The 23,772-nt window shown below is 27.3% G+C and overlaps 2 protein-coding genes across 5 annotated transcripts in view; one reads left to right on the forward strand and one right to left on the reverse strand.

The window, feature by feature from the left end:
- The first annotated feature begins 160 nt into the window (after positions 1 to 160).
- LOC103568571 (NPC intracellular cholesterol transporter 1) lies at positions 161 to 11,346 on the forward strand. Of its 2 annotated transcripts, none has more exons than XM_053737456.1 (9): positions 161 to 494; positions 616 to 913; positions 980 to 1,306; positions 1,655 to 2,096; positions 2,855 to 3,103; positions 3,186 to 3,488; positions 4,350 to 4,917; positions 5,884 to 6,369; positions 7,965 to 11,346. In XM_053737456.1, the coding sequence occupies exons 2-9, from the start codon at positions 810 to 812 to the stop codon at positions 8,414 to 8,416; spliced, it is 2,931 nt and encodes a 976-aa protein (XP_053593431.1). In that variant the 5' UTR covers positions 161 to 494; positions 616 to 809; the 3' UTR covers positions 8,417 to 11,346. The 2 variants fall into 2 exon arrangements, with proteins under 2 accessions (XP_053593431.1, XP_014296071.1); XM_014440585.2 differs by having other exon boundaries at positions 668 to 913.
- Positions 11,347 to 11,450: 104 nt separating this feature from the next.
- LOC103568572 (plexin-A4) overlaps positions 11,451 to 23,772 on the reverse strand; it is a 179,065-nt gene continuing 166,743 nt past the window's right edge. For all 3 annotated transcript variants that reach the window (XM_053737446.1, XM_053737445.1, XM_053737447.1), the window contains 7 exons: positions 22,746 to 22,871; positions 19,024 to 21,164; positions 16,369 to 16,582; positions 15,999 to 16,179; positions 14,772 to 15,482; positions 13,546 to 13,691; positions 11,451 to 13,483 (listed from right to left, as the gene is read on the reverse strand). In XM_053737446.1, the coding sequence (XP_053593421.1) occupies positions 13,307 to 13,483; positions 13,546 to 13,691; positions 14,772 to 15,482; positions 15,999 to 16,179; positions 16,369 to 16,582; positions 19,024 to 21,164; positions 22,746 to 22,871 (3,696 nt within the window). In that variant the 3' untranslated portion in view covers positions 11,451 to 13,306. The remainder of the gene's footprint in view (positions 13,484 to 13,545; positions 13,692 to 14,771; positions 15,483 to 15,998; positions 16,180 to 16,368; positions 16,583 to 19,023; positions 21,165 to 22,745; positions 22,872 to 23,772) is intronic.

Raw genomic sequence — 23,772 nt, forward strand, 5'->3', positions numbered from 1 at the left:
TAAATTCTAAATTTAACTGTCTAATCAAGCTCATATATATTTATAATACCACAAATATACTTATTACTCATTATTCACAAAGCAATATATAGATTTGATATTTTTAACTATCTTTATGTATATCCTATAGTTTTAAAAGTTCATTAATCAACAATGAAAAAATGTGGTTATGTTATTACTGGCCATTTGAATTTGATAATTAAAAAGTAACCATGTCAAATTGTTTAATTACCTGAGTTTCTAAACCTCATTGTTATTGTAATTATCAATTATTAAGTTTCATCTATAGGCTAAATATCAAACATGTAAAAATAAACGATATGATTATTATCTAATAATCATAACATACATTAAATATAAACATGGGCGTCATTGAATCTCTGAAATAATCAAGATGTGAAATCTTGGTCCAAAGGTTCTCTTGTGATAATTGTCTATTCATTATTCATATCAAGTTATGATTTATATTAATTATAAAAATAAATTATTTCACAGTAAGTCAGTCTCTGTTCAATTTTTTAAATTTAAATTTCTCTCTAAATTTAAATGTCACAGGATTAATTTAAGATAAAATATTTAAATAATTTCCTTTTTTTTTTTTTTTTTTACTTAAAGTTTTAAAAAACAAGACATAAAAATTTATCTGCTGATATTTATTTCAATATAGAACGTCATGTAAAAGCATCAGTAGCAATTAAGTGAAGGCTGACTCATAATTTAAAGTTGTCAATAATAAAAGACTGTCATTAAGAAATAAATGCTTTAATCAAATGTGTATGTAAATTACTTTAACATAATATCCACAAGCAATGGAAGCTACAGAAGAATCAGCTGTCAAACGTAAATCTATTGGTCGTTTATTGAAACGTATTCCTCAAAATATTGCTACAACTGTTGAACACTTTTTCTACAGGTAATTATATGTATATATATGATTTAATTATTTAATTATTCAATTATTTAATCAATTGTCTTACAGTTTAGGAATACAAATAGCAAGACACCCATTAATATGGATATTAGGATGTTCAATAGTAGTTTTATTGTGTCTAGGAGGTTTGTACCGTTTTCGTCAAGAAAAAAATCCATTGAAATTATGGGTACCACCGGATTCCGACTTTGTTAAAGACACTGAATGGTTGATGGAGCGTTTTGATGAAGGACAACGCGTTGAGACTGTGATTATGACTGCTGATGATGTTTTGCAACCTCATGTTTTATTTGAAATGAATGAAATAATAAAACGTATTATGTCTATGGAGACTGATAGTCAACCAAAGCTTTATTGGACTGATGTTTGTTTTAAGTAAGCTTTTAATTTAATTTTATTTATTTAAATAATCTATGAGCTTTAATAAATTTTTTTACTGAAAAAAATTATAATACATTTTATTTTTACATTACAATTATATTTATTCATAAGAATAAAAATAAGTAAATTATTTTCAGTGTTAATTAATAAATATAAAGAACTTTAAATTATAAAAAATATTTCTTCTATATACATTTTTATTTAAATTAAAAATGAAAATTAATTTATTAGTTCATTTTTTTCTTAAAATTCTTTCAATTTCAGGACATGGTTAATTAAAATTTTATTTTTATAATAAAATAAGTAAAAAAAATAATTGATAATTATTTTATTAATTTTTAGAATTCCTATAATATCTGGATACACAAATCGTGAAAAACGTGATATAGAAGATGACGATTTTTTTGAAGAAGAACCAGCAGCACGTTCAGATAAAATAAATTTCGATCCATCAGTTCATGCGCCGACAAAAGTATACTGCGATATTTTAAATAATTTACCGACGGGTTGCCTTATTCTGAGCATACTCGATTTATGGGAGTATAATTCTGATTTAATAGTTAATCAAACCAAAGCTGATATTATTAATAAAATAAATTCTGCTGAAATGAGCCCGACTTTGGGTCATCCGATGAATTTTACTGAATTATTAGGTGGCACTGTCACCGATGACACGGGTAAAATTGTCAGCGCTAAAGCTCTCAAGACTCACTGGATGCTGCACGTTGATTTTAAAAAAATAAATATGAATGACGCTGGCAATGATGTTGGAACTTCTGACTGGGTACGGTAAGTTTTTAATATTTTATAAAACTTAATCACGTTTCCTACTTAAATTTATCAATAATTAATATAAAACTGAGTTAATAACTAATTGACATTAACCATAAAATGTTATAAAGTATCATTTTAATTTTAATATAATAAATTAAGGGTGAAAGGGATCTGGGATACAAAAAAAAGAGGATTTTTGTGATTTTTTTTTCAGAGTACCTTCATTATTAAAATTCTTAAAATTTGTGATATTATTAAGCATCATTCCAAGAATATTCTGCTAAATTTTCATGAAAAAATATTGAATAATAAGCCAGTGGTAGTGGGGAGAGACGAGTCACCTTAAAAAAAAAGTCTTCTTGCCATAGGCAGGATAACTCATGACTGCCTCAACTGAAATCAAAAAACTAAAAAGATTTCTTTAGTACATAAGTTTATCTTAGATCTGAACGAAGGAATAAACAAAATATTCATTTTCGAATTTTTGGTAAAGGTGCAATCAAAAACTCGGATTTTTGCTATGGCATGGAAACTTTATTTTGAGGTGACTCGTCTCTACCCACTACCACTGGCTTATTTTTCAATATTTTTTCATGAAAATTTAGCAGAATATTCTTGGAATGATGCTTAATAATGTCACAAATTTTTTAAATTTTAATAACAAAAGTACTCTGAAAAAAAAATCACAAAAATATGCTCTTTTTTTTGTATCTCAGATCCCTTTCCCCCCTAATGACGAATTAATTAATTGATAATTAACATTTTTAGGCAACGCTTGATGTATTAAATTGGGAAAGTGCCTTTCTAAATCAACTTCACTTGAGCTCTGAGTATTTAAAAAAAAATAATCTCATTACGAATCAATCATTGGAGATATGGTATGAAGCCGGCCGTAGTTTTGGTGACATAAGTGCCTCGACCATGTTCCAAGATATAAAAAAAGTAATAATAGGAATAGTTTTAATGACTCTGTACGTCCAGATTATTCTATCCCGCTTCAATTGGTTAGAATGGCGCGTAAGTTTTTATATTGAGTACAAAAAAATTTTTAGTTTGCAAAAATAAAAATTAATTACTATCAAATAATTTAAATATCTAGTTTTGTTTAACGAGCGCTGGCTTGTTATGCGTTGGAGGTGCTTTTGTTGTAGCTGTCGGACTATGCTCTCTGTTTGGTGTGCCTTATGGACCAGTGCACTCTTCGTTACCTTTTATGTTAATGGGTCTTGGTGTAGATGATATATTTGTAATGATGGCATCTTGGGAAGAAGTCTTATCGCACGAGTCCAATCGTGTTAAATCTGTTGAAGAACGCATTGGTATCATGTTAAGTCATGCTGGTGCTGCTATTTCAATAACATCTTTGACAGATGTTGTTGCATTTATTATTGGTGCATCTACGGTTAATTATTTTATATTGTTTAAATTAATTATTGTCAAAAATTAATAATTATTAATTATTGATAATTGTTGCATTGTAAAAAATTTGCGAATTGAACGTGGATTAAATCCGGAGTGATTTAGTGAGTATTTAAACCTCTTGGAATAAAATTCACTCCGAAGGGGAGTTTAATGCGGATTTAAATAAAATCCAGATCACTTTGAAATCACTCCCGATTTTTTACTCTTACTGAATATTTGCAATTTACTTACAACATTTGATATATTAAAAAATAAAAGTCCACATCCTTCTCACGCTTTCATGACCCTATCATACTTCCATATTCTCTTATCTCTTATCTCCGTTCTCCTTAATTTTATTTTCCACTCATATACTCACAAACTTCCTCGCTTATTCATCCTTTTAGTATACTTACTACTATTTCATCCAGATTGCAATCTTGCCTGTCCCTGCTTCACTCCACAATATACTCCTTTATATCATCATCTTGCAACCCCAAAGCTTTACTTTAGCAAACCACATGAGCCAATGTCTCTTCTCTCCCCCACAAATTCTATAGCCCCACTCCTTAATGCTCTTTTGTAGCCCTACCTACATTTCCACATCTCAATCTGACCCAGATTTCTTCATTCTTATTTTTCGTTGTATTGTTTAAATATCCAGCTCACTCGCGTCTAGGTACCAGTTTTCTATACATGCTGTTGTATGTGGAAACATGTTTTGTTAAATTTCCTTGGCTACTATTCTTAATTCATTACCTATTTTTTCCTCCCTATTTATTTCCCAAAATTTATATGATACTGAACAATTATCAATTATTGATTATTATTATTAAAAAATGAATAAATAATATTTTTTTAGATTCTTCCATCACTAGAATCATTTTGTATTTACGCCGCAGTAGGAGTTCTTGTTACTTTTTTATTGCAAGTAACATTTTTCGTAGCAGTATTTACGCTGGACGTAAGACGAATTGAGAGTAAACGTAACGGAGTAATACCATGTATAGTACATAAAAATAATCAAACATCACAAGTTGATCCAAGTAAAACACTATCATGGCGTATATTTAACTGGCTCTACTCCAAAATAGTATTAACATTATCAGGAAAAATATTTATTATATTAATAACCGCATCAGTGACTGTCATTGGTGGCATTGGTGCTTACAATCTCGAACAATGGTTCGATCCCAACTGGTTTTTACCAAAAGAATCTTATCTCAGTAATTATTTCAATATTAATGACAAACAATTTCCTAACCGCGGTAATCCCGCGGCTATCTACATCGCGGATATTGATTATCTTAATGAATTTCCAAAATTAATAACAGTTACCGAGAAATTAATTAACATGACAACTATTGTTGATAGTGTTGAATCTTGGCCCCATGACTTTGCTGATTTTGTAACACTTCACTATGAAAAAGGTAATTAAGGCAATTTTCAGACAGTTCTCCCATTTTTTTTTTTAATTTCAATGATTCCTGTCATAAGCGTATCAAAATTTTATCAATTAGAAAAAAATTAAAGCGTTAATTGAAAAAAGGACGATTTCGCTGAGAAATAAATTTTTTAAAAAATTACTTACAGTTGTTATTAATTAGGAGTTAAAAGAAATTTGTTAAATAAATTTGAATAAAATTTTCATGTCAATTTTATAATTCGAATTTTTAAATCTTGTAGGCTAAAATTTATTCAACGAATTTCGTTTAAATTCTAATTGACAATAACTGCAAGTAATTTTTTTAAAATTCTATATTTAGGTGACATTACGACTACGTTGCCCATTTTTCAATTAAAGATTTAATTTTTTTTAATTAATTAATAAAATTTTAATACAGTTATGACTAGAGCCAGGATTTTGTTTGAATTTAAAAAAATAATTAATAATTAATGGTATGAAATTTTTGATTTTACGGCAAAAATATTGGTCTTATAGAAAAATTTTTCAAATAAAAGTTGTTCAAAATTGAATTTTATAAAAAAAATGTCCCTTATAATTTTTTCATAGGACTAATAAGAAAGCCGTAGTTTCAAAATTAAGATTTTTGTATTGGACAACAATTTGAATCATTCATTATGAATCTTAATTTTGGAATTACAGTGAAAATATTGGTCATTTAAAATAATTGTAAGAGAAATTTTTTTTAGAAAATTAAATTTCCTACAATTTTTGTTTAAAAACTTTTCTGATAAAATCAATATTTTCGCCGTAGTATCAAACATTTGAATCATTCATTTAAAAATTAAAGCAAAAATCTTGCCCCTAGTTATGACAGTTGAAAGCAATTGCATATTTTTAAAAAGTGAGGAGCACTGTCTAATAATGCCCTTAATTAATTGAATACATAAATAATTTATTAATAAATTAATTAAAAATTTAAATATTTCAGATGTCACAAATAATAACACAGTAACAGTAGATGATTTTAATTTTTATCTCTCAAAATTTTTATTCAGCCGGAGTGGAGGCCGCTACCAAAAAAATTTTCGGTTCAATGGAACACTGATATGTGGAAAAAATACACCAAAAATAATGCTCTCTAGTATAAGTTTATCATTTAAAAAGTTCAGCGGACCAGATGAATGGATACCCGCAATGGATGCTGTTAAATTAGTGGTTAACGAAACAAATTTTAGCAGCTACGCTACCATATGGAGTAAAATATTTGCTGCCTGGGTAACAGACAAAGTAATTGCTCGTGAAGTTACGCGTAATATAATACTTGCACTTATTTGTGTGATGGGTACTACTGCAGTGTTGATAGCTGAACCGCAGACGTGTATTTGGATACTTTTGTGCGTCAGTTTAACTCTTGTTGACATTTGTGGATTCATGTATTACTGGGGATTATCTGTTGACATTGTTTCCTGTATAGGTAAATATTATTACTAATTATCTAAAAGTAAATTAGTCGACATTAGTCATTAGCATGTGCAAATAAATTATTAATCATTAGCTTTGATACTAATTTTAATGGCACTATAACATTCTAACCGAGGATAAAATAACAGAGTCACATTAGAATAAATATAATAATATATTTATATGGAGTATATATTTATATAATTACACACTGTTTTAATTTTCTTAATTGATTTTTTTTTTACTTCATAACTGAAGATTGTCTGATTAAGGAAAAGTTGAATTACATTTTTTTGCATACCACCTTCATTGGAATTACGAGTTTCAATGTTTAGTTTCCAGTTGAAAAAAGCCAATTTCAATCGTATTCTTGAATCGAACCCAAGTAGCACAGAGTTAACTTTAAGATGTCTTTTAAAAAGATAAGACAAATTTTTTTTTGTCTCAAAGTCACTTTTTTTAGTATAAATACGACATGCAAATGTTGGTTCCGGAAACAGAGCCGAGTTTTATTGTTTTTCCTGTCTTTTTTCAATTAAAAAGTCATTTAGATGACTTATCTTATCAGTTTTGTAATTTACTTTTTGTCGTCACTTGTGTTAAGTCTTTTAAGTCGGTATTTTTTCAGTGGCATAAATTTCTGATCGTTTTGTCAACAAATTGATGCCTTATTGATATGTCAAAAAGTAGTCTAAAAATTGATATCTTATAGATGTCTCAAAGGCAAAGGCCCCAGGTAACACACTTACCTTTGTGCTACTTAGGAATCGAATAGTGATATTCGAAATTCAATTCAAATAATTAGATAATTAGAACAATAGGAAAATTTTTGAATTATTCGTAAATTTTAGAATTATTGGTCAATTTTAAAATTGTTTGTATTTTTTCGAATTATTTGTAAATTCTTGAATTATTTGTGTCATTTCAAATGACTCAATTCTAATCGATAAAATTCTGATCAGTTTTCAAACATTCAATTTTTATTTAATAGTTTAGTTTTCAAAGTAAGCAAAAATAATTTTTTCGTAGATTTGTGTCTGAGCTCTATTTATCTCTGACAAAAATTTGAATTACAGTCGAGTCGCGTTATAAGTCCGCTTAGTGTCTCTCTCATATTAACGCGAGTCTGTTTAAAAGAAAAAGATACAAGCCGGACTTATGACGCGATTCGACTGTATTAGAAAATTTACGAATAATTTGTAAGTTCAAACTATACACACACCCCTATTTCAGATCAATCAGATTTAGCGGCGGAAACTGATTAGTTTTTTTCTATAAATAAAAAATTAATGAGTTTCGGTACGCTAATTTAGTTTTTGACTTGATTTATTTCAACCCTCGCCTTCTACTTGAACAGTCAACTTCACCCTCGTCTGAAATCGTCGTTTCATTCCTTTCGACGTACTATACAATTCATAAAAAAAAAAATACTTCAATCATTTTATTCTAGAATTCTGATAATTAATATCCAAATTTATATCTGATTATTTTATCCTCGGGTTCAGTCGCGGATTTTTAAAAACTAAAAAACTTATCTTAAATGAAATTTTAAAAAACTAATTAAAATTAAAAACTAATTAAATTTATAATTGTAATTATAAATTGCAGGACTTGAATTAGCCGTGGGTTTAAGTGTTGATTATGCAGCGCACGTAGCCCACGCATTTTTAAACAGTAAATCACCTAATGACGCCGGAGGCGATGAAAATAATCGTACTGTAAGGGCATTAATTGCCGTAAGACATATCGGTGCGGCGGTACTTTATGGCGCCGGTTCAACATTACTCGCTCAATCGCTTCTAGCGTTTTCTGAAGCATACGTTTTCCGAACATTTTTCAAGATATTTTTCCTCGTTATTTCATTCGGCGTCTGGCACGGCCTCTTCTTGCTCCCAGTAATTTTAAGCTCCATTGGTCCACGGAGTCTACAAGTCGGTAGAACTAGAATTAATAAAAATACTAGTAATGATAATAAAAAAAATAATGCAAACGTACTAGACAGAGATATTGATCCGGACTTAAGTGCACAAGTCCCTCTAAATTTTATACAAAACGACTAATTATATTTTATTTATAAATAAATAAATATTTTGTATCCTCATTCATCTTTATCAATAATATTTATTTTTGGTTCAATAAACATACAAAATTATTACACTATTCATACTTATTAATCACACATTTATACAAAAATAATAATAATTATTGAAGTAATAATAATAATAATAATTATAAAATTGGATAACTTAAAAAAACGGTATTATTTATATATATATATATTAAAATTAAAAACAAGTAGAAAATAAAATGTTGGATCCTGTGATGATTTTGTTTATTGATCCATTAATAAAACTGTTTAATTATAAATAATTGTAAATAAAATAAAGTAAAATAAATGACTATTGTAAAACGTAAAGGTAAAAATTGTATTGTATGCATTATTTATATATATTTATTAATTTTTATTTTATTTATATATATTTATATTTATACTCGTAATTAATAATGACGTAAAAATGAGCGGCGAGGGGAATCACCCAATCGACAGGTAGTTAAACCCCCATCGCTGTCTCTCTCAGTCTTACACAGTTCATATGCATTCATTCATTTATTCAAGCGTACCCTTATCAATTTTATTTCATTTTCATTTTTATTTTTATTTACTTATTTTCTTTTTTTATTATTTATTATTAATATTATTATTATTATAAGTATTATTATTATTATAGTTTTCAATCCTTTTTTATTTATTTTTCATACCCCGTAAAATCGTGCTCGTTATTGAAATAATAATTTATAAATCTCTCCGTCTCTCCTGATCGGCCGCGGACGGAGCAGCAAGTGATCCTCGACAAACTTACAATTTTAAATTCAATATTTGTAATTAAATTATAAAATCATTATTTTATTACTCTAGGTGCTTATAATAATCAGCACACGGTTTATTTATTTGTTTATTCATTTATTAAATGTTTTATTTAAATAAGTTTGTTAGCGCACACGACGGTAGACTGCTGGGCAGAAAGCTGCGCACTTTATTTTCTGATTACACAAGTATTACACTTATTATTTATTATTAATTCGGGGCCGTATATAGTTTTTTTTATATTGTTTTTTTTTTTTTTTTTTTAGTAATTATTATCATTATCAATAAGGAACCATCGATATAATAAAATTTATTTTATAAAGTTTTAGCATAAGGTGCCAATTAGTAAGTGCTTTAGTGGGAAAATTTTAGGACGTAGCACGCGTGGCGTGAGCACAGGTAATTATAATCAACGCGACAATTGGGATAGCCAGGTTTTTATTTTTATTTTTTTATATTTTTTAATTGGAATTGGGGAGGATATGGAAAAAAAGCTCGTCGTTACATGACAATTGTCGTGAACTCAGGGGCCGTCAGAAGCCGCGATTTTTTTTTTACCTTCACATTTAATTTTTAAAAATTTTATACTAAAATTAGCCGACGTAATTTTTAGATTTTTTTTAAAAACGATAAATTCAAAAAAAATATATATTTCAAAAAATTGCACCTATAGCTTTTTTAATTTTCTACACATGCAATTTTTTTTTTTTTCATTGATTTGTTAAAAAAAAAAATCAAAAAATTTTTAAATGTCTTCTAAATTCAGATAATAAAAATAAAAAATTATTTCTACTAATGTAACATTAATAATAAAAAATACTTAAATATTTTACAATAAAAATAATAAATTCAATAAACATTTAGAATATGCTTCAATGTTACATTAATAAAAATAATTAAATTAAGTCTTTGCACGAGACACTTTAGCAATTAAAGTAAATAATAATAATAACAATAATATCAATAATAATAGTAATAATAATAACAAGAAAGAAGGCTGAGGAATCGACGGCCGGGGAAAGACACTTCGGGGTACAGACAGACACACAGACACATAAGACTAGGCTATTTATCAACTATCTATCTATCTATCTATAATAATCCCTATACTATATGCACATGCACACGGTATACATACACGCGACAGTACAATAATTATCATGATATGTATACGCATGTGCACACGTTGTTATTATTTTCAATCTTTATTAATTTCATCAGTTCGTTAATTCGTCATCAGTAATCAGCAATTGCAATCGCAATTATAATCATAATCATAGTCATTTATTATTAAATGTTAATCTCCATTATTATTTGTTTGTTTTTTTTTTTTTTTTTTCATTTTTCATCTTTTTTTTTTTCTTGTTCAATTACTCAATACAAGCTTATGCCCAAAAATCTACCAGAGGCACTTTGGGTTTATTAGTACCATTAAAAGTCGGCGTGCGCAAGGGGAGGGACACACCGCACATCTGATCCAAAGATTGTACGTGGCACAACGCGAGGACATTATTATTATTATTAATATTATTATTATTATTATTATTTACCAAATTTATCGATTACTCTTTGTTATCAATTAATAAGTAATGAGTAATTAATCAATACATTTTGTTTTTTTATTTTATTAGTCATTATCAACTTTCGTACAATATTAAATCGGTCTTTCCCCGATACGAGTTTCTGATAATTTAATCTATAGCAAACTCGTAGTATTTTTATCTCCAGTTATTACATGTCCAAATAAAATATATCACGCTCTCCCTTATTATCCCCATTGTCTATTTAAATAATCTCGCTCGGTTTTAATCACTTTCTTGAACTCCCTTTCCACATCTAGATCTTAAATCACTTTTCATTTTATTTTCAAAATATTTTTGAGCAATAAATACTTTCTCCACTTACATGCACATTTTAAATTGACGCATTTGGAAAAAATACATGTTTTAAAAAATAAACAGAAAAAAAATAATAAAAAATAAAAAACAATTTATAAATAAGTCAATTCATCCCTTCAAATCCTCATTAAATTATAAACAATCCATTCATACCGATCCATTTGCACCGCGACTTTAATCGACAACTTACGTAACACAAAATTGTTATGGCTAAATTAATTTTAATTTTATTACATACCGTTTTAATTTATATTATATTATATATATATATATATATATATATATATATATATATATATTTTTTTTTTTATTTTACGCTTACTTTATTATTTTTTTTTTTTTTAATTAATGATTATCAATTCAATATCAATATCAATGTATTACAATCAGACAATACTTAACAGTTATCATTAATAATAATAAATATAGATATATATATATATATATATTACAATAATTAAAGAGTGACAACAATTAATGACGACGGAGACGTTAAGCATTTTTTTTAATGAGAAATTGAGTGGCACAAAGGTGGTCTAGAGATAATTTTACGCTGTCATTTGAAATTTTCATTATAATAATAATAATAATAATAATAATAATAATAATAATAATAATAATAATAATAATAATAATAATAATAATAATAATAATAATAATAATAATAATAATAATAATAATAATAATGACAATGACAAAGTTATTGATGAAATAAAAAAAAAATTATATTACGATTATATGGCATTTTGGGGGACGTTTATAAATTGTCAAATGGGAAGCACGCACACTCGTCACAACCGTCACACTATAAGTTGGTCTCACACGTGACCATCGTCCACATAATTAATACCTATCAAATAATACACGTTCTTGTGTCACTGAATGACATTATTATTATTTTATTCATTTATTTATTTATTTATTACTTCATCGTTTCGTTCTTCATCGAATGTGTGCGCGTCTATTTATAAATTACAATTACAATTAAATTTATATTTATATTTATGGATGTATATATATATATAATATAATTATTATAATTTATAATAATTATGTATAATATTTATATCGCGTAATATATTACGGAAGGGTAGACGTATGTATTTATGTACGTCATACCGTCATTATTTAAGTATATATACACATATACATATGACATTCATTGTATATAATATTTATATTTATATATATATATATTTATTTATTTGTATAAATTACTTTAGCTAAATACTATTATAAATTAATCGGAATCCGCGAAGACCTAGCTGTTAATATTTAATAAATAATAATTATAATAATAAAAGCTGGGGTCTTCGGCTATTTATTTATTTAGCAGTGGATGGAAATGTTTATTCGTTTTAAATTCGACACTTATTATTTATTAAGGTCGTCAGTCGCTTGTTGGGCACGTGGCGCGGATCGATCAATTATACATTTACAAATATATCGTTGAACATTGTTCATTCGCACATTATTTTATCAATATATTATTGTTATTATTATTATTATTAATAATTAATTTATTATTTTGTTTCGTATTTATTTTAAATTATCAGACGTCTTAAGACTGCGTGTCCGCTGGGCCGCCGGAGTGAGCGTTTACTATTGTTATTTAAATAATTTAAAGACAACAAACAAAATAATATAATAATAATAAACAATAATAATAATAATAAATTATTCTATTGCTGTCGATAATTATTTTGGTACTTTATATACATAATAATCTGGTAGTGCGATGATAAGTCGCACATTCCAGCCAGCGGCCTACCCGAAGACTTATTTATTTATTTTTTTTTTTTTATATATATATATAAACGTTGTTTGCACACTCATTCATATATCCTATCTAATTATATAATTATTTTGTTGAGTTGTCTCAATAATTTAAATGATAAATCGCGAGTTAAAGTCTGTGGTTTTAAAAAGTTAACAAAAGAAAAAAAACATTAATACGAGAAAAATAAATAAATAAATTAACATCGCGTTATGATTTAAAAACTTTTTTTTTCAGTGTCCAATTAGGCCAGTTGACGTGGCATTATTTTTAAATAGCGGTATTAATAATAATAATTATTAAATATTAAATATTATTAGTAGTAATAACCAGCCAGTGGCATAACGACTCAGCACGGCCATTCATGTCGAAGAGGCTTTGTCGGATGCTTGGTTGGAATCACAGGGCATCAGGGATTAACATCCGCAGCCATTATATTGTGCACCTGTTCTAATTTATACGCCAACCTCTGCTTCTGTGAAAATTCATCCTCTTCAAGGGTCACTATTAATTGCTCGTTGTATTTACCCGCATACGTATACAGCTCGTACAGTGCGCAATTGGTATTAAATTCCGTCGTGTGTGACTGTAAATATATCATTATTATTATTAATTTTATTGTTGACGTTATTTAAAAATAAAACTTACCCTCGACTCTTCAGCCAACATTGCATTCATATCCTGATCGGATATAGCTGGCATTATTTTAATATCCGAGTAATAACGCTCTACCCACTCTTTGTACAATGGAATGTCTTTTGCGTAAAGCAGCTTTGAACTCGGTGAATCTTTACCTGTAATTAAAACAATTATTTTGGTTTTATTTTTTTTTACTCGGTGATTGATTGTTAATTTAATCCATTGAGATTAAATACTTTACAATTTAAATTACTTTTATAGATTACGCTTCAACTATCGGTTTTATAGACTTTCATGAAGACTATTTAGTACAAATTTCTTTTTAAAGTTTATTATTCAAGAGACTGATAAATTTTTAATATTATAATTATCTTTATCTGCATATTTTTTATGGTAATTTATTGCGGTTATTATTAATTTTATTTATATTTATCAAAGTTATTGTTGACTACTTCCGGAGTATTTTTCTTGTTTATTTAAATAGATACTTCCGTTTGAGTTATAAAAATGTCATTTAAATTTAAATTTAAAATTTTAATTCAGATAATTAATAAAAATACTTTTTAAATATGAAAATATTTTGTAAATTTTTAATTCTGTAATTTTTTTTTTTTAATTTTCTCTTAAAAAAAAATTTGAACTTGATTAATTTTTTAGAAAAGTATATTATAATTAAAAAAAAAATTCTATATTTTAACTCATAATTGATAAAAAAAAAAATTTTAATATAAATATTAGGGGTGTGCGAATAGTTCGAATTTACGAATTATTCGCATATCGAATCGAATCAAACTATTCGATTCGAACTTCGAATTATTTAAAAATATTCTTTTGAACAGCTCAAAATTGAAAGTTTTTTTAATAATTCAAATTTTTGTCAGAGGTAAATAGAACTTAGACACGAAACTACGAAAATTCTAATTTTGGTTATTTTAAAAACTGTGCTCTCTATTAAATAAAAATTGAATATTTGAAAACTGATCAGAATTTTCTTAATTTGTATCAAGTAATTTAAAAAGTTACAAATAACTCAAAAACTTTTAGATAAATCTAAAATTGACGAGTAATTTGAAAAGTTACAATTCGATTCAATTCGCACACCCTTAATAAATATGCTTACATCAGATATTATTTAAAAAAAAATTTTTTTTTAGTAATTTAAAAAAGTAACGGTCTCTTTGAGAGAAAAATAATTAAATAAATTAGATTAATATAGATAATAAAAAAAAAATTACCTAATCTATGATCAGACGTTGAACAACTGTCCATAAATGTTTGTGCGACGACAGACAAACATGAATCAACAATATTGGATTTATGAATATCAAATACAAAATTAGGGTTTTTAATAAGATTAACCCAAAATCTTAATGGCAATGAATTACTTTTCCACGTGTGTACAACTTCTGGATCCGATATGCCGTGATGTAGTGCTTGATCATCAAGAAAATCAAACATATATTTAATAGCTAATGGCAGCGCAGAGCCACGATGTGCCGTACTAAATATAGTCTCGAACAAATCGTCGACAAACTTTTGGAGAGTACCCTTTGTTGCTAATAACCTCGTTAAATATATTTCCGATACCATTTTATTACCACGTTCACCTTCCTTCTGTGCATCTGTGTCGTGATGTTTAACTAAATGCCAAACTTTAAGACCACCGTCGTGGTCGTGGTTTAATGGTGATGTCGCACGTGACAAAGGTGGACTTGCGGAGCTGAATTTAGTGAGATTTAATGTTTCATATTTGTGTGATTTGTCAGTCTTCTCGGATAATATTGAGAGGTTGTAAATAGATGATTGCTTAGATACTAAGCTCAGTGATGCACTATCCGGTACTCGGTAATGATTTAATGTATTTCTTTTCTTCCATTCTCCTTCTGTCTTAGTTGTTGAGTCTTCGTCATACAGAATTAATCTGCCTGATGCTCCTGTTCTCCATTCTATTTTAATTTAAATTACAAACCATCAATTATTAATTAATAAATTCATGCAAAGTTAAAAACACGCCGTAAAAAACTTTTTTTGATTTTTTCATTTAGTAAAAAAAAAAGCTAATTCTTTAAAATATTATAATTTATCCTTCAATTTAAAAAAAATTTAATTCCTAGCTGATTAATTTTAAATGAAATTTATTTTTATTTTTTAGAATTAATAAAAAAACATCGAAATTAAATAACGAAAAATCTGAGAGCTCTATTTTTTGTTGTTTTTTTAAAAAATATTAATTGAGATAGGGGAAAATTAATAAATTTCAAGTTCAAAGAAAATAATTTCTTTGACATTAAAAAATTAATTGAAATTTTTTTTTTAACATCGTCTAAAGCAAATAAAATTTATGTAAATTTATTCCGTAATTAATTTAAAATCTAGCGTTAATTTTTTGTTAAATTACCGATTGTTCAGACTAAAAATAAATGATACCTAATATTTTTTTTTTAAATATTTTAAAAACAAACCTAGGTCAAGATCTTCTTTTCTAGGGCGCTGGCTGTAAGGTGTAGCACGATAAATAGTATCCAGTGCTTTTTCTTTTACTTGAGAAATGGTGTCGCAGTCAAGTACTTTAACTGGAACATTCTCAGTACTTGGATCCAAACCACTGAAGACTGTTGTTTGAGCTATCGTTACATAGACAGTCTAAAAAAAAGTAAAATAATGAACATAAGATATTTAACTTAGTGCAGAATTATATACTTTGTTTAATAGTTAAGGTAATATAGATACATAATGACCGGTATATTAAATTATTAAAAAGTATTAAAGTTTATATAGTAATTGATTAATTAACTTGATGAATAATGGAATAGCTTGAGTAATATCGCTTACCATTGCTTTAAAGTCAATTGACTGTCTTATAAGTTTCTCCTCGGAGAGTGAGTATCGTGCTTCAGACGAGATAGCGTCCACAGGACCCTTGTCAACCTGCTGCTTCATCGCACGGAACAGCATATAAAGTGGTTCGCCAGCGCACTCGCGCATAAATTTATACAGAAGAAAAGTGAACCAGGCGGAGAGCATTTTTTCAGCTACACTTTCCGTTCTGTGGACAAAAATTTTTAAAATAAAACATTTTCTTTATTATTTATTAACTTTCCCAAGTTAATTAAATGTTACCGAGCGTAACGAGATAGAGTTTAAAAAATTTATTTATTTTTTTTTTAATTAAATGCACAAGTAGTTTTATATATTATTTGGTTTGCTATTTAAATGTCGTTGTTTATAATTTATTTTCTTGTTATGAACAAGTAATTATTCAACTATAAAGCAGTAAATTATTATGATAATATTTTTTATGAAGCCAACAAAGAAAAAAAAAATAAACGGAATTAAAATTACTTCGGTTGCATGATAATAAAACAAAGGATTTTTTCCTGTAAAGATTTTTATATTTCAATCCTATTTTTCAGCCATTTTTCATAATATTTTTTACACAATCTTAATTATAAGAGCTCATGCATAATTAAAAATTATACAATGATTTTTTGTTATGAGTTTTTTAAAAAAAGTTGGTAACGAAAAACTTTTAGATGTTGAATAATATAAATAATGCAGAGAAATTTCTAACAAAAAAAATTTTAAACATTTATTATAATTAATTAATTGTTATTAAATATTAATTGAGAGAAAAGTATGTAATTGCTGTTATTATATTTAATTAATTGCAGGTGAAAAAATGAAAGTTAGAAGTTAATGGTTAGGTAAAAAATAGTGTATACTTTAAACGCTTGTATTTAAATAAAATTATATATTCAAATTTATAGAGAAAAGGAAAAAAAATTTTTGACAATTTAATAATAAGAATGATTTTTGATGGAGTTGTTAGAAATGTTTCGAAATAAAGCAATATAATTAATTAACACTTAATTTTTTTCGGTGTGTCCATAATGCAACATTTAGAGGATTCAGAAATTTTTTTTATTTGACTTAAAAAATAAATATATTTATTATAAAATTTATCATAGAAAAAAAGAAGTATAATTATAATAATAAGAGATAGCTAAAGATTAAATAAAGTTGATTTTTAAATGAGTATTACCAATAAAAATGAACTGAAACTATGAACTCTTATTTAACTTTATCAGATTTTTAGATTAATTGTAAAAAATACTTGTTGAAATAGACTTTAATAGCAGTTGAAATAGATTTATTGAAACAAATTAACCCAAAAGACCGAATTACCGCTAGAGTTAAATCCAATTCATGAGTTTGTAACTAGCGAATGGCCAGTAGTTTAAACAAATTATCGAATTGAATCAGATTTATACTTATCGAGAGTAAAACCTCAATGATTCTTATCTCTACTCGTTTTTTTTTTTTTAAATAATTCTCATTGCAATTTAATCTTAAATCCAATAAAAAAAATTAAGTAGTCGAAATATACTGTGAAAAGAGCGGTGTTAAAATGAAATAACACCAAGGCGGTGTTGAAATACCGGTGTTAAATCTGGGTAGAAAAAAAAATTCCACGTATAGAAATTAGAAAAAAAATATATTACATATAAAATAATTTAATCAATACTATCTGGAGGAAATTTCAATTTTACTATGTATTTATTTAAATAATTATTTATGTTATATGTAATTTATTTCAAAATTACACAATTTTACACCCGCCATTTTAATTACCATTAATTTAATTAACTAATAAAAATACTGTATATCTGTAGTGATTGAGTAAGTAAAAACATTCACAGTTATTTTAACACCGCTTTCGGTGTAGAAATTTAACACCGAAAATGTTAACACTTACACCGCCTGGACTTACCCCGGTTTTTTTTACAGTGTATGGAAAAAGTAAATTGTAAATAGAGTTATTGAAGAAGTTAGAACTGAAAGGGTATACGTAATAAAATTTTTTTTTCTACACTGAGAGAAAAGTGCTGGTAACTGGAAAGGGATGGAAATGAAAAAATAGTTATCTTAACTAATATTTTTATTTTCTTGAACTATATCATAGTGCCCGAAACTATTTGAAAGTAGTAGTTTTAACTAAGCATTTATTTGGTTGTGGTAACTATTTAATAATATTTCTCAGAACTTATACTTGAGCAGAATCACAAATGTTTCAGCAATTGTACGATTATAATTTCATTAATTTAGCATCATTTAAGTCGTTGATAAATATAGTTCAGGATTTTTCTTGATTATTTTTTTGTAATAAGAATAGCATTTTTTACTTAGTAACTGTTGTCTATGTTCACCGAACTATAACACAGTTAAAACAACTATGATATCATCGTACATTTTACAACTATATATTAGTTATCTGAACTGAGGGTAATAGTGGAGGCTTCATTGAACTATGTTTTTCATAGTTCGGAAAACCTGTTTTTTCTCTCAGTGTAATGTTTGTTTTTTTCTGAAGAAGTAAAATTTTGTGATCTCAAAACCACTTTCAGTTAAAAATTTTTTTTGTCACTTATACTCTTCAGTTCTAACCCCTTGAATAAAAAATGTATCATAAATATGTAAAAATCTTACCGTCTGAGCAATAATTTAGGGTGGCTCTTTCCTTCCATGCACTTTTCGATGAGTTCAGCCAGCAAAGTCTTCAAGATGTCTGTACAATATTCCATTTTACTTTGCAATGTTACCATAATAAGACTAGCAACATTAACACGATCGCGCATCGAGAAATAACGATTGCTCTCTAGCGTACGAACAAATAACAGTAAAAATGTTTTATTCATAATAAGCTGTCCGAAAAGTCTCAATCCTTTTTCTTTACGTGACAACTCTGGTCTGTCCCACTGGAGCACTACATGATTTTCAACATTCGGAAACAATATTTTCATAGTATAAGTTCGGTAGTCCAAGAATGGAATACCCCCACTGGTAATATCACCCGTCAAATCAGTCATTTCAGTTTGTAATTCAGCAAATGCTTCCTTGCACTCAGCTGCTACACGTAATTCAAGTATGTCCATTTGTTCCTGCATATTTTTCAATACACGATTACTTTCCGTAGATTTGCGTCTGTATGCTATCAAAAATGCAATAAATATAATAATAAGTATCACGATAGCAGCAATAACACCAATGAGAGCAGGTTTAGATAGCGGTCCATTTAATCCAGCCGGTAATGCGTAACTCAGTTTGCCGATTTTAAATCTCAATGTATTGCCAACAATAACAATAACCTCCGGTAATTCTTGTTTATCAGGCAAACCTTCGGCATTTAATGCTGGTGGTTGGGAAATTGGGGGTTTGCATGTTAATTGTTGTCTTGACAATGATGTTACGTTACAATACGTACTTCCAATCTGTACAATAACATCAGATTCCTGACAAGCACGATCAAGATGTTGTCCATTAATTGTCAAATAATCACTCTTGTAGTATTTAACTTCTTCATCAAATTTATCGTAAATTGGATTTGGGTACAGTAAAAAACTATTTTGTAAAGCGCGTGATAAATTTTGTACACCGGTGACATTATCCATACGGAAACCGTATTCCAGCATCATTGGCTTTTCGGCATCAAGTACCACGTGCTCCGGGACTTCTATTGTCGGAGAACAACATTCCATGCTTGTTTGACTCAATACATCACAATGTGACACAAACATTTTATCATCGTAGTAAACATACATTTGAGGATTTTGTATGTAACCAAGATTTTTACCGGTAACAGACATCTTTATACCGCCCGCTGGAATACCCTTTGGAATTTTCATTTGTCCTGCAACGCCACTTCCGACGCCCTTTATTGTCGGGTCATCAACGTACTCGAAGAAACCATTGTACGTACGATTACGTCCGTCAAATGTTATTAATAGCGTGCCGTTACGGTTAATGTCGCTGGCACTTGTCATACAAAGTGTCTCATTAGAATCAGTACTTATTACAAAACAAGGTAACTCGTCAATCATAACTTTTATTTCACTTCCTGCATTCATATAACGTCCTGTTATTTTTATAATTGTCCCGCCACTTTTGGGTCCATATTTTGGGAATATGTTCGTTATCACAGGATTGACAAATTGATAATTATGACGTGACTGACCACGGAAGTTTTCTATTTTAACAATAACTGGACCCTGTTTTGGTTCCTTTGAACCGGGTCCATCTACTCGGCAGGTTATTTGTTTTGTGCGAATGTAAAGACTCTCGTACGGCTGACATGGCATTCCGGCGACGCTCACCCCGGCATAAATATCATTGAATGTTTTACCTAGATTAATGCCACGTATTGTTATATTGGTATTGCCTTCCCATGGTCCCATCATTGGTTCGAATGAGTGGATTTCGGGGTTCGGGCATGTCATATTTCTGTCCAACCATATTCCAGCACCACGATCGCACTGTTCTTTAACTTCACAGCGATCTGAACTCTGACACCATCCACAACCGTATTTAGGTGGAATTGCTAAACACATACCACAATTGTCCGCCATGTCACGACATCTATAAATAACTACGTGAATATTGTCTGGATTGTCGAGGGGTTTAGATCCGCCCCATATTACGGCAAAGGGTACTGTTATGTTGGGTGGTTTTGAACTGTACGAAAATTCCATTTCATCACAGAATATTGTGTCGGCTCTTAATTTTGCATTAACACTTGTCACGCGGCCTTCTATGTTGAATTGACATACGAATCTTGTTTGTATGATAAATTGCTGTAAAAAAAATTTAATTGTTAACAATAAATATTAAAATTTTTTTAGATTTTAAGTTCTGATTACATTTTATAATTATTACAGTTTTTTAATCTGCTCTAATGTAAATTATAGATATATTTGTTTCCAATATAGAGAGACTAATTATCTAAGCTATGGAATTTAATCATAAAATACCTATACAATAGTTAATAATCTGTATAAACCGAGTAATACACTGCGATATTGAATATAATTGTGTACAGAGTTCAAATGCTAAGTTAAGATAATTAAATTTATACTGAAATTAATTAGTATTTTATAAACAAATATAAGTTTAGTATTTCTAATGCTTTCACAAATATGAAACGTTTGCAAAACGTCGGCGAAAATCGTAATTTAAATCTAGCAAATATTTGAAAACTAATAATCGTTACTTTAATTACGTATTGTAACCGCAAGAATTATAAAAATTTTTTTTTTTTTATTAAAATGAAATTTCACGAACATTTTTAGGCTGTGATTGAGTACAAAAAAATAACTTGTGGAAAAACAATATTTTCTTGAGTATTAAATTCATATTTAATGCGAAGAATCATTTTTGTCAGGAGAAAATCGAAATTTATTTACATTAATACAAAAGAAAGAAGATAAAGATATCTTGAAATAAACTAGGATGTTTTCGAGTAAAAAAATGATTTCAATGCTATCTTCCAATTTTTTTATCAAAAATAAATTAGATTAAGAATTTTTAATTCTAAAAGTTTTTTTTTCTTTCAATGTAAAGTAACCAATTTTCAGCCCCATTATATATTTCAGGGCATCCTCAGACAGTGCCCTCTCCCTACATTTTAAAAATATTCAATGACTTTCAATTGTAATGACCGTATTAAAAAGTTGATAATTAAATAAAAAAACTGCTATGCAGTTATAATTTCACCGAGACATAGATTTAAAAAAAATCATTTACAGTTGATATCAATTAGGAGTAAAACAAAATTTGTTAAATGAATTTCAGTAAAATCTTCATGTCAACATTGTAATTTGGAATGTCAAATTTTTTATCCTAATAGATAACAACTGTGAGTAATTTTTTTAAAAATCTATATCCCGAGAAAATTGTAATTGCGTTGTTCTTTTTTCAATTAATGCTGTAATTTGTTTGAAATTAATTAATAAAATTTCAATACTGTTATGACAGTTTTAGATCATTAAATATTTTTAAAAAGTGGAGGGCACTGTCTGAGAATACCCTTAACTAAGAAAATAATTTTAATACAGATTATTTAAATTATTCATTTTATTACTAATCACATGAATAATTTAATTTTGTAAAGACTAATTTAAAATTTGAATTATTTTAATTAAAATTTGGGAAAAGTTGTCCATCGAAATTTTATTATAAATATTATAAAAATTTTATTGTTTTTAGTTTTTTAAAACGTTGGAGGTTGGAGACGGTAATTTACTTTTTGGTAAAAGAATTTGAATTAAAAACAAGTTTTTTAAAATTTTAAAACGTAAATAACTGCAAGTAGGAATTACTGTAACCTAATATTCAAAAGTATATTAATTCAAAACTTTAGTAGAATAAATACTTACTCCGATGATATGAACTTGAACAGATATCGCTTTTTTAACTCCAGAAGGCACTAATATCTCCTGAGAACCAGTCGCATTTATTGTAGGACAAAATGCTGGACCACTTCTGTAACTGGGTCCTACTCTCTGTAATTTTAAATATTTTTTATTAGTCATTTAATTATACGTACAAATAAATTATTTTAAATTAAATTTACTGATCACTTTAAACCTCTGTTTTTTCAAATAACAATGAAATAGTGAATAAAAAATTTCACGTATTTTTTATTTTATATCAACAGGATTATAAAAATATAATATATTGAATAAATGTCAGAAAAAGTATATTTTTATATTTAATTAAAGAAAAAATTGAATTGTGTTATTTAAATTCATTAAATTATTAACTACAATATAAATCTATATTTAAATTTTTAAAAAATTACAATTTCATATTATCGAGAATCTGTCATATTTGATGTTAAATTAAATATATGTCATGTAAATTTTTTAATAAAGCCCGAGGTAAATTTTTTTCTATTTTCAATAAAATTAAATATGGAATTAATTATCTACAAAATTGAATATCAAACGAGGCTTTAGTTAAAGAATTATAATTCAATATTTTATTAAAAAAAGTTTTATTATTTTCGAGTAATAGAATATTGTGAATATTAATTTTTTATGAATATGTAGAAACAAGAGTGATATGTGTGTTTGTACTCAGTATAATATAGTTCGGGGGATTATTACTGAAATTACGTGATGCATTTTAATAACCAATGCACTTAATTAACACGTGATACTTCCGACACAAATGTATACAAAATGATCGAGTTAGTATTTAAATTTATTTGTTAAATGTAAATTAAAAAAAAAAAATTTATGCTATTAAAATTTTCTTTTATTTTGTTTTATTTTAATTTTAATTGAAATTTAGACATTTCGTTACTAAAGATAATTAAATAAAATTCTGATCACTACAAATTGAATTCATATTGTACATATTTTTTTTTTAATTTCATTATAAATATTTTTCTGCCAATCA

Source organism: Microplitis demolitor, chromosome 3 (genome assembly GCF_026212275.2).
Source record: "Microplitis demolitor isolate Queensland-Clemson2020A chromosome 3, iyMicDemo2.1a, whole genome shotgun sequence".
NCBI classification, from domain to species: domain Eukaryota; kingdom Metazoa; phylum Arthropoda; class Insecta; order Hymenoptera; family Braconidae; genus Microplitis; species Microplitis demolitor.

Excerpts from the sequence above, each read along its gene's own strand:
- LOC103568571 (XM_053737456.1), top strand. The coding sequence starts at position 810 with ATGGAAGCTACAGAAGAATCAGCTGTCAAACGTAAATCTATTGGTCGT. Across the intron at positions 914-979 it reads GTTGAACACTTTTTCTACAG|TTTAGGAATACAAATAGCAA; the intron begins GTAATTATATGT and ends ATTGTCTTACAG. Across the intron at positions 4,918-5,883 it reads AACACTTCACTATGAAAAAG|ATGTCACAAATAATAACACA; the intron begins GTAATTAAGGCA and ends TAAATATTTCAG.